Below are 18,891 nucleotides of genomic sequence, written 5' to 3'. Positions count from 1 at the left end.
GTATTTGACCCGTGTGCTGGTGCTGCAGCACTGCGTACTTCTATTTCCACAGTTGAGCTAAAGTGAAGAGATTAACATGAGCAGGAAGCACTCGCTTAAAAGTGCTTACATGCCGCCACTGTTTTTTTTTTTTTTGCCTGATTTTAATCCTGGGAAATTGGCAAACTATTAAAAACGGCAAAGGCAAAAATATACTGCAAGCACACAACACAGAGAAGCTGTACAGATGCTCCTGGGGAACTACGTCTTATTCACACTCAGTGACTCATAGTGAGATATGTACGGGTTCACAGTAGGGATGAAAAGCGCTCTTGCTATTTAAGAGTAGCACGAGTGGCCTTTCTAACCCGCCGCGACCATGAATAAGTCATGTGCTACTGCATTATGACACACGCGTGCAAGGCTCCGAGCCAAAGCCTTACCATCGCCGGGGATGATCCTGAGTGAGACAGTGTTCCCGGCTTCCTTGATCAGGTTGACAATGTCCGAGTGGGACTTGTTAGTGATGGAGCAGTTGTTGACGGCCAATATTCGATCGCCGACCTTCAGCTTGCCACAACGGTCGGCCGGGCTTCCCTCGATGATGCGCCCTATTTTGTGGGGCATGGCCACACAAGCATTTCCGGCTTTTGTGTTCACATACATGTTTGTTTGATCGTTGATTGGTTGTATTGATCGAGGAAAAAGAAGAGAGACAAAGATAGGAAAGGTGAATTGATCATCCTGAATTATGTCACCCATAGATTCAGCTTGACTGAAATGATTTCACATGCAAAATACAAAAGAAGAAAAAGAGTCAGAGTCTAGCTGCTTTTCAAATCTGTTACTTAGCCAAGTTTATACCATGCAAAACGGATTCATATATTGTTTATCTACTAACAAATTTCCTTAAAGGGGACCTATTATGCCCTTTGTATTGACTTGTGGACTCCTATAGAGCAGCTACATACAATTATCCACAAAAAAACTGTGTAGATCTTCCAGAATCTGCACCTATTCCAGCTGTATTTCCTCTGATTTCCAAAACGGTTTGTTTTGCCTGATGACTTCCGGACTACAGTCAAAACTTTCTTTCTAATTTTGGCCATATAAGACTTGATAATAAATGAATAAACTTTGCCTTTTCTTATCTGAGATTTTCATGGCCCGTCACTCCCGGGCCTTAACTAGAACTGTACCTGCGGTCTTCCATTTCCTCGCTATGTTCCTCAAAGCTGAAATCTCAGAGCTACCTTTTTGTATCCTTCCCCTAAACCATGATGTTGAACACTCTTTGTATTCGGGTCATTTGACAGTCGTTTGGGGCTGTCATGGTGTTACTCTTCAGAGAAGATGCAACTTGCAATCAGCCACCTTAAATACCCTTTCTCATGATTGGCTTCACTTGTGTACGTAGGTCAAGGGTCAATGAGCTTACCAAACTAATGTACAAACTAAGTATGCATACATATATACAACATTTTATCCAAAAATCAGTATTAGGCATCATACCCTAAGTGTGAACGTAGCTCACATGATTGTTTAGGGTCATTTCTAGAAGACATAAAATGTCCAGTGAAGACTTGTGTCCAATGTGTTAAAGTGGACCTATTATACTCATTTTTCTACCCTTTGTATTGAGTTGTGAACTCCGTAGAGCAGCTACACACAATAACCAGCACAGAAAGTGTTGTAGTCCTTCCAGAATCTGCACCTATCCATCTGTATTTCTTTCCATTTCGTGCTTCCTGCGAAAACGGTCTGTTTTAATGTATTCCACCCACATACCTATGGACAATTTGGGGTCAACAATTAGTCAACAACCTAGCATGTTTTTGGAATGTGGGAGGAACCCGGAGAAAACCCACGAATGCACGGCGAGAACATGCATGGCCGAGGGTGGAATTGAACCTGGGTCTCCTAGCTATGAGATCTGCGCGCTAACCACACAGCCCTGGTTGGCAAGCACTGCTCTTCATGAAATCTTATTTCATGTTCTTAATAACACACATTCGTTTACATTTCAGCTTATGTCCCACATGGTTAGCATCTATTCATAGCGGGATTGGGAATGTGGACAGGAAAGTCAATTCATCTCATGCTCCCAAAAGGAATCGGAGAAGTGAGAAAACAGTAAAACAGGCCCTTCTAAAGGTGAGCCCCCCCCCACACACACTGCTGTTACAATAAATAATGCTAAATAACACCCATCATCATCCCATGGGATCAGTCAAAGCAGCTAACATCCATTTGTGGTTTTTTTTGCATATGACATACCACAGTACATCATCATAACGGCTAACTACACAAGATACTTTGGTTTGACATTGGCAACGTAGATCCATTACTCGGTGGTTAAATCAAATCAAATATGTGCGAGCAGAACATGGATGACAGCTCATCACTACCCCCAGCAACTTTCATATTCGCAATTTGGCCGTTTACTGCAATACGTGAACGCAGACGGGAGATCGGAATCTGCGATGATTATGTTTGTGATATTTGTGATAAAGCCACAGCCGCCCTGATCCTGATCCTGATAGAAAGAGCACTGCTCGTGAAGTCATTTCTAAATCCGTAAGCTGGTTTGTGACCTTCGTATTAAGCGCACCTCTGTCAAAAGCCATCTATTCATAAAACGGATACAACCTGGTGGAGTATAACTCCACAAATACTGTACTACTACTTTGTTGAATTAGGCAGCCAAGGCTCTGGAAACCCAAATATTGCAGTTTTGAAGTACAGTAAACCTCGGATATATCGGATTCAATTGTTCCCACTGGTTTTGTCCGATATAAGCGAAATCCGTTATATGCGTATACCGGAAAATGTCCGTTTTACGCATATATCGGATTTATATCCGGTATATGCCTAAATCGGATTTTATCCGTTATATGTTTCCAATGTTTCCAATGTACCTGGACTGGGCAATGAAAAGAGACGTAAGGTAATGAGAATTGAACTTTATTGGACTCCGAGCATAACAAATTGTTAATTAAGCTAGGCCCTGTTACGCCCGTCAGGCCTACGTTATTTCCAATAGTGAGGTTAAGATCTCATTCACTGCTGTGCTAGTATTATCGACGTCACTCACTTTTATATTTGTCCTAAATCTGGAGCCAGGAGAAAGACAATAGCCAGTGACATCAACAAGATTAGCATAACGATGCGGCCATCCGATATATGCCAGGGAAATTTCATGGAAATGCATTGGAACGGGACTGGAGATTTTGTCCGAAATAGGCGAAATCCGTTATAAAAAAAAAATATAACATTGCATATATATATATATGCAATGAATTTTTATTGGAAATGCATTACAGAAAAATCGGTTCTTTTTTATCTGTCCGTTGTGAGCGAATTTCCGATATATCCGAGTCCGATATATCCGAGGTTTACTGTAATTACTCCACAATGATGAATCACTGGAGGAAAAACAAATCAGAAAGATGCCCAAAGATTCCATCACTCACCGAATGTAGTGCCGGCATCGGGTCTGGAAACGGAGGACACAATGACAAAACCGAATCCTTCATTCTCTCCACGTTGGATCTCCACGTCATACGGCTGCAGCGAGGCGGGAACAACCGTGCTTCCGCTGCCACCTCCTCCGCCGCTGCCGATGCCACTGGTGGAGCCGCTGCCCGAGCTCACAGTGTTGAGAGAGTTCTGGCTCCCCTGCGGGGTCCGCTTGCCCTCGGTCAGGCTCGGTGCCTGGGTGCTGCTGTGGTGGGAAGAAGCTGGCGATGGCGGAACATCACCTTCCCCTTTTGACACTAGTTGTGAAAGGAACGGGTTCTCGTGTTAGGGGAAGCGGCGTCGCAGAACATACCGTGTGTATATTTCCCATCACCTCCATATCCGGTGGTCTTGCGTCTGACCGTGAGGTTGACGTGGCCTTGTTTGGCGGCCTGCTGCATCAGCTGCACTACCAACTGGTGGGACTTGCCGACCACTGCTGTGCCGTCGACACAGATTAGCTCGTCTCCTGAACGCAGGCGTCCATCCTCATCTGCTGCGCCGTACTTCACGATGTGACCTATGTAGATCTGCAACAATCAAGGAGACACAAGTTTGAAACTTTAGCTGAGTTTGCTAGGCTTTCTGGTTTTTTGGTCATTTGTCTTGTGGCTTTCGCCTGGTACGCTGCAGCCCGTCTGAACTGTTTTCGAACCTCAAACTTTGACTGGCAGCTGCTGATCTGGCCGGAGACCCCCTGACTTACTGTGTATGAATTCAAAAAGTAGGTACCATTAGTGCTTTTCCAACCTCGCCGGTCTGAGGAGGAGCACTCATTGTCGCACACACTTTGTAATAAGCGCCGCTAGTGCCGTGGAGCTCAGGAGAACCGGGACGCGATGGGACTGCGTTCACTCATTGTCGGACAGCGCCACGTTTACTAACTGCACAACATCGGTAGTGGAAATGTAGACGTTTTTTGCGGTAGTACCGTGATCCAGACGGTGAGTACTGTGATTCTCTCGACCTCTGTGGATGCACAACATGTCCGACATTAATGCATCTTTCTCGGCAAGGGTGCGCTGCTTCTGTCTTCAGCAACAGTTTTTGCGGATATATTTTGCAACGCCCTCTGAAAGCGCTTTGAGCCATCACAAACGTCTTTCAGGGCTCAATTCCAATTGTGCAAACCTGGTTTAAACCATCGTTTATCAAAAGAATACAACATTCTAGCTAGATTTATAGGTTAATATTGTCTCACAATACTTTATTTATAGTGTCTCTAATATGGATTTTATATTATTATGGCAAACTTCAAACCATATGTAGTTGAGAGTCTATCGGGACCATGGTGCCATGTGAGCCCTTTAAGTACTGTGTGGGACTGTGCTATTTATCACTCTGATGGAAACAAGCAAATAGCTACCAAGCATTGTCTTTGGTACCAACACGACAAAAAAATAGACTTTGAGTAGCCCCAGTTAAAAAGCAACCTCCGACATCAATAAGTATATAAAAAGACTGAGTATTGATTGAAGGGCAAACCAGCAGGGACTAATTAGCATGCGGATGGTACTATGTAACAGTAGCAGATGAAAGATGAACATAAATTGAACATATTGTTGAGCGATTCAGAGGTAAGTGATTACTTACAGGCTCCCCCGGCTCATTTCCTCCAAGTATCCGGAAACCGAAACCTGTATCCTTTCGCCAAAGGAAAATGTCCTGCTCCTGGCAATCTGGCACTGAAATAAAACACAGAAAGACCAGTAAGTAAAGTAAGGTGTTGTGGATTTTGAACGGGCCACATCTACAGCTACCCCTCGCCTCATTGAGTTAGATTGGCGGCGTCTTGCACGAAGCCCACAAGCGGCTCTGCAAAGTCACTAGCTGTGACCTTGCAACAGTCACAGATCTGTGACGTAGGGCTTCAGCAAGTTTGTCGGCTAATCCAGCTGCATAATGACCCATGTTCACCAAACAGTCACCAAACTTTATTCTGATAATATTTCGATTTTATACTTAAAATATCACAACTTTTTCCCCAACTTAACCTTCCAAAAATTGCAACTTATTACAGAAATTATCGTGAAACTCAATTTTACAAATATTTGTAATTTTTTTTCATAACATCGTGACTTTATTCTGATAATATTTCTATTTTATTCTTAAAATATCACCAATTTTCCCAACTTAACCTTCCAGAAATTGCAACTTATTACAAATATTATCGTGAAACTCAATTTTACAAATATTTGTAATTTTTTCCCATATCATTGTGACTTCATTCTGATAATATTTCTATTTTATTCTTAAAATAGCACAACTTTTTCCCAACTTAACCTTCCAAAAATTGCAACTTATGACAGAAATTATTGTGAAACTCAATTTTACAAATATTTGTAATTTTGTTTCCATAACATTGTGACTTTATTCTGATAATATCACAACTTTTTCCCAACTTAACCTTCCAAAAATTGCAACTTATTACAGAAATTATTGTGAAACTCAATTTTACAAATATTTGTATTTTTTTCCATAACATTGTGACTTTATTCTGATAATATTTCTATTTTGTTCTTAAAATAGCACAACTTTTTCCCAACTGAACCTTCCAAAAATTGCAACTTATTACAAAATTATCTTGAAACTCAATTCTACAAATATTTGTAATTTTTTTTCATATCATTGTGACTTCATTCTGATAATATTTCTATTTTATTCTTAAAATAGCACAACTTTTTCCCAACTCAACCTTCCAGAAATTGCAACTTATTACAGAAATTATCGTGAAACTCAATTTTACAAATATTTGTAATTTTTTTTCACATCATTGTGACTTCATTCTGATAATATTTCTATTTTATTCTTAAAATATCACAACTTTTTCCCAACTTAACTTTCCAAAAATTGCAACTTATTACAGAAATTATTGTGAAAATGAATTTTTTCCCCATAGTATTATTACGCAATACTGACTACATTTTTGTTCTAATGTTAAAACAGCGTTCCCTCGTTTATCGCAGCGGATAGCTTCCCAAAATAGCCCGTGAAAAGTGTAATCCACAAAGTAGCTAAGTAGTAGCTGAGTAGTAGTAGTATGCTGAAATTTCTACATTAATCCTGTGAAATTACTGGTCTTTTTTGTCAGTTTTTTGGTGTAATTCTATTTTTTAAATGCAGTCAAGGGCCAATAAAAAGAAGAGTCACAGGCCGGATTTGTCCGCCGCTTTGGACATTCCTGCCCTAAACAGATCATAATATACACAATTTTTCACTCGCTTCTGAAGGGAAATGTATCGATGCCTGACGTGCTCGAGTGTGAACACAAAGTCAGAATTGGTGTCTCTTTCACAGACTTCTTTGACTCTGGATCTCCTCCAGAGGTTATCAAACACATATACTAATCAGCCGCAGCTTAAAGCGGCTCTATCCGAGCCTCGTTAATATTTAATCAGCAGCAGTCCTAGATTCTACAGGCATCCACCATTATTAACTTGCGGCTGCTGGCAACAATCACAAACCCGCAACAAGCAGACCTGCCAACCATGAAGATGTTTTTCGAGTACTGCTCTCGATACTGAAAAATCAAAGGATGTAGAGGAGACTTTGATACGTTTTAAAAGATATATTTCCCATTTTTGCTGTTTTTCTTTCATTATATTTCTTCTTGGACGTCACTTTGGCTTCCCGTGCTTTCATAGAACCTTTCAACCTTTTGTTCGTGCAGCAAAACAGACAACATGTCTGCTTGATCCGCTTCCTAGGAAACTCAAAGATTCTGTTCCCAATTTTAGGTCCATCAATCTTAAATAATATAAATTAACCACTTTCCTCTGGCACTGTGCCTGCAGCGTTCAAGACTGCGGTGATTCGACCTCTACTCAAAAAAAAAAAAAAAAAACCTCGAGAAAAAAACCCCCTGAGAGTATTTCTAATTATAGGCCGGTCTCTAACCTCACATTTATTTTGAAAATCCTTGAAAAAGTTGTAGCGCAACAGCTTAATGATCCCATGGCCTCTAGCAATTTATTTGAACCTCTTCAGTCTGGTTTTATTGACTTTGATACCGTCCATCACATCTTAATGGAACGCCATTAAACGCATATTGGTGCTACCGGTATGATCTTATAGATCTTATACGGATCGGACTTCTGAGTACCATGGTGTCAGTTGCAGAGTCCCCCAAGGATCAGTGCATGGCCCTCTTCTGTTCATTATTTACATGTTTCTTTCGCAAACATAAGATTAGCTTTCACTGTTATGCCACCCGGCGTGTCTCATTGATATCAAACTATGGACGTCCTGTAACTTTTTACTCTTGAACCGATGCAAAAGTGAGATGTTGATTTATTTTATATTAAGGACACCACTCTGAGCTTTGATAAAAGCATCATTCATTACCCAAAATTACTCATTAAAAAAAATCTGGGTGTGATATTGAATTTGACTCTTTCCTTTTAAAAGCACATTAAAAATGTTACTAAAACTCCCTTTTTCATCTTTGCAACATAACTCAGATACGGCCTAGTCCATCCACGACTGACGCAGAAACCCTAGTCTATGCATTTGTTATGTCTCACCTTGATTACTAGCGATGTTCGATACTCATAGATTTGGTATCGATATGATACCAAGTAAATACAGGGCCAGCATCGTTGATATTGACACTTAAAAAAAATCAAGGTTGATGCATCATCAATCTGAATCAATCTAAATCTGAATTAATTTTTATGACCTTTTTTTAAGATTTCCCTTTGAGATTATTAATCAGTTGAAATTCAGGAAATAATTTGGGCAGAGTTTACAAAAAATTAAAATATTATTATATAATTATATAATTATATAATTATATAATTATATAATTATATTATTATATTATTATATTATTATATTATTATATTATTATATTATTATATTATTATATTATTATTATATATTTCAGCCTGAAAATTCTTTCTTGCCACCCCCCTGCTCTCTCTGTGGTATGTTTGGGCTTGACTGCCTGGCAAGTAGCGGTGGCCGGGGTTTCCTTGCCTGTCGCTGCTGTGTCACGTGTTCGTAAATCCAACACAAGCGTGGAGGTGGGGGGGCGCTAGGGGAGCGCTGTGACTGACAGCGGAGACACACAGCTAGCTAACGATGACTGAAGCAGAGGTTGCGGCTGTTTGGAACTCGCTCGGACGGAATCGGACAAGATCTGAGGTGGTCCACCTCTTGGAGGCACTGTCCTCAAAGGTTCTAGCACCTCGATTAAGAACCAGTGTTCGATAACATTGTCTGCAGAAGATCTCCGTCCTTATCAAAGGAGTTGCGACTTGTGTTCATCCCTCAATTGTTCATCAAATCCAAACGACACAGCAGATCTTCACATAAACATCCATAACATCCAGGAACATAAATATTCACCCAGCGCTACTCACGTCTGCTCTCGTACATGCTCCTGGACTGCGCCCAGATCTTAAAGGGGTCCGGTTTCTTCTGGAGCGTGAGGGTGCCATCTGTAGGGTCCGGAGGGGGCAGGCCTGGCAGCGACTGGGTGGGTGGATCAGAAACGGGCACCACAGCCTCACTGGGCATGGCAGGCGGGTGACTGGGAGAATCCGTGTGGGCACTGCGATGGCTGCACACGCTGTGCTGGGAGCTGCTCTGGCTGTCTTTCCTCTCTAACTGGTGCTAAATGCATGAGGGGAAAAAAAGAGATGTTGGTGCAAATAAGGAGAATACGGAGATTGAGGGCACGGTGATGCGGTAAGTGCGTCACAATATTGGAGTGGAGATACAGGAAGTGTAGGAAAAGTGACAATACTTATGGTCGTCTTTGTATTGAATCAGTCCTGAACGAGCATGGAAAACATGGTTTCCATGGTTGCAAGACAAAAACAGTTTAAACCGTGAGGAGAAAATCTATTAGTTATTCATCCGGTGATCCTCTTTTCACTGGAAATTCAAGGTCGGTCTTGATTGAAACAACTTCATGAAAACAAAACGTCAAATCTCAAAACCTTCTCCAGTGAAGTCGATGTTGAACAACAAATTATCTTTAATATTAGTGTGGTAAGGCTGCACGGCGGTCGAGTGGTTAGCACGCAGAACTTACAGCTAGGAGACCAGGGTTCAATTTTCAAACATTCCAAAAACATGCTAGGTTAGTTAGCGACTCCAAATTGTCCAGAGGTATGAAAGTGAGTGTGAATGGTTGTTTGTCTATATGTGCCCTGTGATTGGCTGGCCACCAGTCTAGGGTGTACCCCGCCTCTCGCCCGAAGACAGCTGGGATAGGCTCCAGCACCCCCTGCTACCCCCGTTAGGATAAGCGGTAGAAAATGAATGAATGAATGAATAAATTAGTGTGGTAAGGCTACACGGTGGTCGAGTGGTTAGCATGCAGAACTCACAGCTATGAGACCAGAGTTCAATTCCACCCTCGGCCATTACTGTGTGGAGTTTGCATGTTATGCCGTGCATACGTGGGTTTTCTCCGGGTACTCCGGTTTCCTTCCATATTCCAAAAACATGCTAGGTTAATTAGCGACTCCAAATTGTCCATAGGTATGAATGTGAGTGTGAATGGTTGTTTGTCTATATGTGCCCTGTGATTGGTTGGCCACCAGTCCAGGGTGTACCCCGCCTCTCACCCGAAGACAGCTGGGATAGGCTCCAGCACACACCGCCACCCTCGTGAAAAAAAAGCAGTAGAAAATTAATGAATGAATTACTGTGGTAAGGCTGCACGGTGGTCGAGTGGTGAGCACGCAGAACTCACAGCTAGGAGACCAGGGTCCAATTTTCCAATATTCCAAAAACATGCTAGGTTAACTTTCGACTCCAATTTGTCCATAGGTATGAATGTGAGTGTGAATGGTTGTTTGTCTATATGTGCCCTGTGATTGGCTGGCCACCAGACAGCTGGGATAGGCTCCAGCACCCCCGCGACCCTCGTGAGGAAAAAGCGGTAGAAAATGAATGAATGAATTAGTGTGGTAAGGCTGCACGGTGGTCGAGTGGTTAGCAGCTAGGAGACCAGGGTTCGATTCCACCCTCGGTCATCTCTGTGTAGAGTTTGCATGTTCTCCCGGTGCATGCGTGGGTTTTCTCCGGTTTCCTCCCACATTCCAAAAACATGCTAGGTTAATTAGCCACTCCAAATTGTCCATAGGTATGAATGAGAGTGTGAATGGTTGTTTGTCTATATGTGCCCTGTGATTGGCTGGCCACCAGTCCAGGAGACAGCTGGGATAGGCTCCAGCATGCTGTTGCTGTTGTTGAATTTTGTTTGGGCTGCACGGTGACCGAGTGGTTAGCGCGCAGGCCATACAGCTGGGAGACCTGGGTTCGATTCCACCCTCGGCCATCTCTGTGTGGAGTTTGCATGTTCTCCCCGTGCATGCGTGGGTTTTCTCCGGGTACTCCGGTTTCCTCCCACATTCCAAAAACATGCTAGGTTAATTAGCCACTCCAAATTGTCCATAGGTATGAATGAGAGTGTGAATGGTTGTTTGTCTATATGTGCCCTGTGATTGGCTGGCCACCAGTCCAGGGTGTACCCTGTCTCTCGCCTGAAGTCCTTTGCTACCCTCGTGAGGAAAAGCGTTAGAAAATGAATGAATGAATTAATGTGGTATTCCTGAAATTACTGAAAATTAAAATATAAACCGAAGCCTGGCGACGCGCTCGATGACGCGGTTGAGACACCACAGCCTCTCTTGCATATGGTCGCATACTCGTAGCATCTATGTCGATTCTAAACCGGAGGCAAAATGGTTGCTTGTGTGTGCAGCGTGACATTTCCCTGACGTAACACGGAAGAGCAGAGTGGGTTTGTAGTCCTTCCTGTTTGGGAAAACTAATCCGAAGTGACAGCCAGGGCGGGGCTAGTTGCACCCTCCTCCTGTTATCCGGGCCACCGTGCCTGACTGCGGTAGGTACCACTCATTTCAAAGTAATCCTAATCCAAATGTTTGACAGGGAGGGATTTTAATTCCAAATAAAAGGATGACTTTTCTTCCATTAAACTGGTGGGAATTTAACCCACCGCGGACCGTGCGTGTGTCAATATGGCATTGATTGAAAACTGCATTGGCATCACTTCTTAGCTGATTAAAAACTCTTTATCCTTCACTCCACTTACTCTTTCGATTCAATTCCCTTATCTGCTAACCTCAGTGCATCCGCTGTAGCCATCATACACATTTTTTGGGATAACTAAATCTAAATCTAAACCCTCAATTGTGGCTGACAGGTGGTCACTTCTGAACGATTCAAGCGAGGCTCGGAAGTACAGAGTTCAGGACAGTAAAAAAAAAATACTGCAGAAGCAAAATAATGGAAGTATATGTAAGCAGTACAAGTGAGGAGCAGCGGTGCTGACAGGACAAAGAAGAAACGGGAAGCTGTTGATGCAGCCGGGAAAGAGTTGCATATCATATCATATTTTTGTATCTTTTGGTCTTTAAATAGCACACCTCACTCATGACAGCACACACACACACATGGAAAAAAAAACGGTAATTGTGGTACTCACCACCAGCTTTGGACTCCTCTTAGCCGGCACCACTCCTGCAAAGCATCGGCAGAGAGATAGAGAAATCATGAATGACCGCTTGAATTTGCTTCTCTGATGATAAAACTCCAAAGGGGCCAAGGAAACGGGGCCCCGAGATCCTGCAGCCCAACTGAGCACGACCGGTTCTCTCGCTCTTCTCTTCACGACCCGCCCGTGCAACAGCGAGCGCTTGGGCTTCTCGCTCATCTAAGTGATCTCCTCCCCCCTGTGCTGATTCCCGCTTCACTCGGCGCTCGCACTCGCACTATTAGCAGAGGAGCTTCCTGCATTTGACAAGCAGCAGCTCTTCTGGATGGATACTCCAAGCTACAGGTCTCCACTCCACACCTCCAAGACCGCTTGGCTAAAGATACCGGGGAAGTGTTTCCTATCACGACAAAGACTGACTGTACTGTGAAGCACATTGCCGATTCCGCTTCATGCCTCCGCTTTGCTCATGGGTTACACCATGATGAGATGCTCATCTTCCTCTCCTCATCTCTTGTGCCACCCCCACCTCGTCTCATATAGCATTTAACACACAAGATCAATCTCGTTTGTGTTAATGAAATATTAATAGTTTGAATGCGGTTATCAGGGGAGAACATTCACAGTGTTGGGAATAATCCACATTCCTTACTTTGCTGCTTCCTGTTTCAAATTCAAAACCACCTCAGCAAACCAAGCATCGTGATTCACGTACGGGCAATTCATTGAATTAACACCAGCACTCCCACTGCTTATTTATATTCCACATACTTTTTTTTTATGTATTTTTTTTTTTTTCCAAAAAGCCACCCCTCTCCCTGTTCGTGCTGCTACCTATTACAGCAGCATGTGTGTGTGTGTGACAAAAATAGAAAAATGAATGCATGAACTACATCAGGCAGGACTGGGACAAAGAATAAATGTTGCCTTTGCTATTAAAAAAGCTCAGTACGTTTTTTTTAAAACCCCAAAGCAGCAACATTCATTCATTTGCACCATTAGAGCAAGCATTCACTCATTCATTCATTCATTTTCTACCGCCTTTTCCTCATTAATGATGATTAGTTAATTAAAAAACTGCGATTAATCTGATAAAATGTTACATCTTTTGACAGCCCTAGTTTTTTTTGTCCATAATACCGTAACCATAATACGTACAGTAAACCTCGGATATATCGGATTCAATTGTTCCCACTGGTTTTGTCCGATATAAGCGAAATCCGTTATATGCGTATACCGGAAAATGTCCGTTTTACGCATATATCGGATTTATATCCGGTATATGCGTAAATGGGATTGTATCCGTTATAAAAAGGCACTTCCTTGACTATGTTTCCAATGTACCTGGACGCGCAGGCAACGCTGCAAACGCTGCAAATGACGTCGTATAGCGGCCTGTCACGATTCGGCGAATCGGAGCGCCACGATGCGGCCATCCGATATATGCCAGGGAAATTTCATGGAAATGCATTGGAACGGGACTGGAGATTTTGTCCGAAATAGGCGAAATCCGTTATAAAAAATCCGATATATGCAATGAATTTTTATTGGAAATGCATTACAGAAAAATCGGTTCTTTTTTATCTGTCCGTTGTGAGCGAATTTCCGATATATCCGAGTCCGATATATCCGAGGTTTACTGTACCATCATTCATTCATTTTCTTATTCTCACGAGGGTCGCAGGGGGGTGCTGGAGACTATCCCAGCTGTCTTCGGGCGAGAAGCGGGGTACACCCTGGACTGGTGGCCAGCCAATCACAGGGCACATATAGACAAACAACCATTCACACTCACATTCATACCTATGGACAATTTGGAGTGGCCAATTAACCTAGCATGTTTTTTTTGGAATGTGGGAGGAAACCGGAGTCTCCGGAGAAAACCCACGCATCCAGCATGTTTGATGGCAAAAATTTTTTCGCCTTAATGATAAAAAAATTAATAAAAAAAAACGCTTGTTGTGTTTAGTTGTGTTGTCATTGACTAATATTTTAATTTCTTTGATGATCTGACACGTTTATGTGTTACAAACATTAATTAATTAATTCATTTTCTAACATTTTTCCTCGCGAGGGTCGCAGGGGTGCACCCCTAGGTACACCCTGGACTGGTCGCCAGCCAATCACACATATAGGCAAACAACCATTCACACTCACATGGACAATTTGGAGTCGCCAATTAACCTAGCATGTTTTTGGAATGTGGGAGGAAACCGGAGTACCCGGAAAAAACCCACGCATGCACAGCGGGGAGAACATGCAAACTCCACACAGAAGCTGGCCGAGGGTGGAATCAAGCATTCACTCATCATTCTTCATTTATTCTATTACTGTGACTGATTTATGCAAATTCTCGCCCACTGTGCACTGAGAGAAATCTAACATAAAGTCACAGCCACATTAGCACACGCAACAACATGCTTGTTTTCATCTTCAAGCACTTTCTGCTGCACGGGCCAAAAAAATCATTAAATGTTAAAACTCTCTGTTGCTGCAAAGCCCATCTCTCTACATGATTCATAATTCATCCTCGCTATTTCCCCTCTCTTGCTCCCCCCCCCCGCTTCTCTATCTCTCTCTCCCTCTCATCAGATTACGAGACGCCAGCTACCGGAGCAGCTGGAACCACGTAGATGCTGACGCCGAGTGCGCATGCTTGCATCTGTACACGTATTGCATCGCTTTTTCCCCTCCAGGGTTAAATATTAGAAAGTCAGGTGTCAATAAGACGCCGTTCCGAATACGGCAGCAGGTAGGGGACCCGGGGACACTAAATGATACCGTGGGGGAAGGTCAGTAGAAGCGTATCACTTTGAAAAACAAGCTCTGGAAATTGTCAAACTACTGACAAGGTCAAGCATAATTAGCAACAGGAAGTGAACGTAACAAACGGCCATATGGCATATTTGAACACACACCGAACAAGACGAGAAGAAAGATTTAAAATGGCCGTCGTATTAGTCTTTAGGTAGTATCTCAGCACACAATGCAAATCTTTATCTGCCTCACTTACGCTGACGTTGAAGTGTAATTCATCATGTATGGAACATTTATGAGGACCTGAAGCTGTGGGAAGACAGTAGCATGTTCATGCATGCACACACACACACACACACACACACACACACACATGCACACACACATATGTGGTAGCGTGCATGTGTACAATGCATACTGTATGTGTAAGCGTGCATGTGTACAATGTGTACAAAGGTGTTTTTTCCGATTGCCCTTTGGTGAGTGACGGACACATTCGTAATGATGATTGGCAAATGATGTCGGAGGTCAGCTCCCTAAAAAAAAAATGGCGCCACAACAAATGTGTTTAATGAATGAAGATGGTGTAGAAGTATGCAGTAATCCTTCATGAATTTTAATCATGAGGTATTGCAGGTTTGCATGTACAACACAGTATTGCACTGCTTTCTACATTCTCTCTCTCTCTCTCTCTCTCTCTCTCTCTCTCTCTCTCTCTCGCTCTCTCTCCTATTACATAGTCTTCTTCTGCCTTTTGTTCTCATCAGCATTGTAACAATGCCCTCTACTGGTCTCTTGGCAATATAATGATGGTATTACTTCAAGGCATGGCATCGTGCGTAGACATTTGACCTGAGGCTATTTACCACCTACCTCCTGCATGTTTAAAAAAACATAATCTTTTTAATATTTATATTGAAATATTGAACATATAGAAATTCGGGGTCAAAAATTAGTATTTTGCATAATCACAGGAACATCGATAAACATCATCTGCGTTGGCAGGCCCATAACAATCGAGGAATAGTAGTATGGGCTGCTGCGCTTCGTTGGTAGGCTCATAACAATCGAGGAATAGTAGTATAGGCTGCTGCACTTCGTTGGCAGGCCCATAACAATCGAGGAATAGTAGTATGGGCTGCTGCGCTTCGTTGGCAGGCCCATAACAATCGAGGAATAGTAGTATGGGCTGCTGCGCTCCGTTGGCAGGCCCATAACAATCGAGCAATAGTAGTATGGGCTGCTGCGCTGAATTGGCAGGCCCATAACAATTGAGGAATAGTAGTATGGGCTGCTGCGCTTCATTGGCAGGCCCATAACAATCAAGCAATAGTAGTATGGGCTGCTGCGCTGAATTGGCAGGCCCATAACAATTGAGGAATAGTAGTATGGACTGATGCGCTTCGTTGGCAGGCCCATAACTATCGGGGAATAGTAGTATGGGCTGCTGCGCTTCTTTGGCAGGCCCATAAAAATCGAGGAATAGTAGTATGGGCTGCTGCGCTTCGTTGGCAGGCCCATAACAATCAAGGAATAGTAGTAGACCATGGTTCAATTCCACCCTCGGCCATCGCTCTGTGGAGTTTGCACGTTCTCCCCGTGCACTCCGGTTTCCTCCCACATTCCAAAAACATGCTAGGTTAATTGGCAAATTGTCCATAGGTATGAATGTGAGTGTGAATGGTTGTTTGTCTATATGTGCCCTATTTGCCCAAACCCAACACCAGCTCACCGGTGACCTGAATAAGGACAAGCAGTATACAAAACGGGATGGATTGGTTCTCTTTTTTTTGAGCAAAACCTGCAAACTTTACCCTAACATCTATTTTATACTTTAACGCATCACAGCTCTTTGCATGTTATTTCAAATTTCACTCTTCTCCTCGTCATTCCTTCCATTTTTCCCTGCCTTCTAATTTTCTCACATCTTCTTGTCTGGGCCTCTCAGGGGACAGGTGCACTGAGCACTATTGTCATGGCAACTGCTGCGAGAAGACAAGATGGAGGACTCGTTGCTTGGCCTGGCCTCGTTTTAAAAACAGGATCTGGTATATGAAAACACCAGATGTTGTTATTAAAATTAATATGGGTTAGACTTCAAAGCATAACTTGGAATTTAAATTCTGTACTGTATTCATGGAAAAACGTCATTACTCATGTTATCATAATGTGATTTATGTAGTCTTTCTCGATGTAGTAACTACAGTAAACCTCGGATATATCGGAAATTCGCTCACAACGGACAGATAAAAAAGAACCGATTTTTCTGTAATGCATTTCCAATAAAAATTCATTGCATATATCGGATTTTTTATAACGGATTTCGCCTATTTCGGACAAAATCTCCAGTCCCGTTCCAATGCATTTCCATGAAATTTCCCTCGCATATATCGGATGGCCGCATCGTGGCGCTCCGATCCGCCGAATCGTGACAGGCCGCTATACGACGTCATTTGCAGCGTTTGCAGCGTTGCCTGCGCGTCCAGGTACATTGGAAACATAGTCAAGGAAGTGCCTTTTTATAACGGATAAAATCCCATTTACGCATATACCGGATATAAATCCCATATATGCGTAAAACGGACATTTTCCGGTATACGCATATAACGGATTTCGCTTATATCGGACAAAACCAGTGGGAACAATTGAATCCGATATATCCGAGGTTTACTGTACTATTGTTTTATTTTTGTGTCTTTACCAGTGTTAAGAAAAAATCTATCCTTTGGTCTAGGATGGACCACTACACAGGACAACCATTTCCTAAGTAGCTTTCAATAAATGTCTTCATTGTTCTTCAGCAGATGTTTGTCGTGATTGAGTGGCGACCCAACAATTGAGATAGTTACTAGCGGTTGAGTGTCGGGTGAAATATAAAAACCCCTTTTAGCTGAAGTCGAAATTGTTCCTTTTCTCCTCGTCTAGTAATTTGCTAAAGCTCAAACTCATTTTCCGTGCTAAACTTTCAGAGTCAATCTCACACTCGCTTCACTGGCTCTAATCCCATACTTCCATACTTACTTCCACTGTGGAAACCTGATCCTCAACCTTCTTATTTCTTTCCCTTGATATCAGCTTAACCTAGCCCTTCTTTGCTTTTCTAATTGTCTCTCCGGGCTGATTATGCACTTCCTTGTCGGCACATTTTTTCAGATAAAACTTCAGAAATAGTTAGCAGCTATTTCCTGTACAGTTTCAACAATTAGTTGATGAATTGATGATTAATGGATGATGCAAATATTCATTCATTCTATGCTGCTTGTCATTATTAGCTTGTCACCGTCTTATGCTTGAGCCTATCACAGCTAACTTCGGTCGCCGGCCAATCGCAGGACACAAATAGATAGACAACCATTCACACTCACGTTCATACCTACGGGTGACCGCCTCTCCCAAGATGGGGACCTCAGCGGTTTTCAAAAGGTGCAATTTGAGAAGTTTAAAACGGTGTTTGTAACAATGCCAACACTTTATATTTAAAGTTACTTGGTTACTAGAAATTACTTGATGCCGCACAAGGGCGGCATCAAGTAATTGACAAGCATTCTGCATTTATGGCTGGCATAAAATATTACTCCCCTCTCAGTATGTTGCAGTATGCATCTTGCAATCTTAAATTTGTTTCATAAAATACAATATATAACAGGACAGCGGGCACGTTCGTGCATCAGTCACTCACTGTGTTTTTTTTGTCTGCTTGTTTTGGGTGGTGTCTGGTGATATAGAGTCAATTGGAAAACTGCCTGTAGTACTGAACGCGGTGCTTTTGAGAAAAATACAGTAAGGGGCTGACACATTATTGTTATGTTGATTGCCGTGTTTGCAACTTCACACAGCTCATATATATGAAATAATTATAATATATATAAATAAATACAATATATAACAGGACAGCGGGCACGATCATGCATCAGTCACTCACTGTGTTTTTTTTTGTCTGCTTGTTTTGGGTGGTGGCTGGTGATATAGAGTCAATTGGAAAACTGCCTGTAGTACTGAACGCGGTGCTTTTGAGAAAAATACAGTAAGGGGCTGACACATTATTGTTATGTTGATTGCCGTGTTTGCAACTTCACACAGCTCATATAGATGAAATAATTATAATATATATATAAATAAATACAATACATATATAACAAGACAGCGGGCACGATCGTGCATCA

At 42.4% G+C, this 18,891-nt stretch overlaps 1 protein-coding gene across 13 annotated transcripts in view; it reads right to left on the bottom strand.

The window, feature by feature from the left end:
* Positions 1-18,891, bottom strand: part of LOC131104915 (membrane-associated guanylate kinase, WW and PDZ domain-containing protein 1-like) — a 91,749-nt gene that overhangs the window by 8,166 nt on the left and 64,692 nt on the right. For all 13 annotated transcript variants that reach the window (XM_058052584.1, XM_058052596.1, XM_058052597.1 and 10 more), the window contains 6 exons: positions 11,963-11,997; positions 8,862-9,114; positions 5,092-5,183; positions 3,833-4,028; positions 3,453-3,755; positions 423-626 (listed from right to left, as the gene is read on the bottom strand). In XM_058052584.1, the coding sequence (XP_057908567.1) occupies positions 423-626; positions 3,453-3,755; positions 3,833-4,028; positions 5,092-5,183; positions 8,862-9,114; positions 11,963-11,997 (1,083 nt within the window). The remainder of the gene's footprint in view (positions 1-422; positions 627-3,452; positions 3,756-3,832; positions 4,029-5,091; positions 5,184-8,861; positions 9,115-11,962; positions 11,998-18,891) is intronic.

This window comes from Doryrhamphus excisus, chromosome 16 (assembly GCF_030265055.1).
Source record: "Doryrhamphus excisus isolate RoL2022-K1 chromosome 16, RoL_Dexc_1.0, whole genome shotgun sequence".
NCBI classification, from domain to species: Eukaryota; Metazoa; Chordata; class Actinopteri; order Syngnathiformes; family Syngnathidae; genus Doryrhamphus; species Doryrhamphus excisus.
Note: the sequence above shows the minus strand (reverse complement) of the source record. Positions and strands in the feature narration are given on the sequence as shown.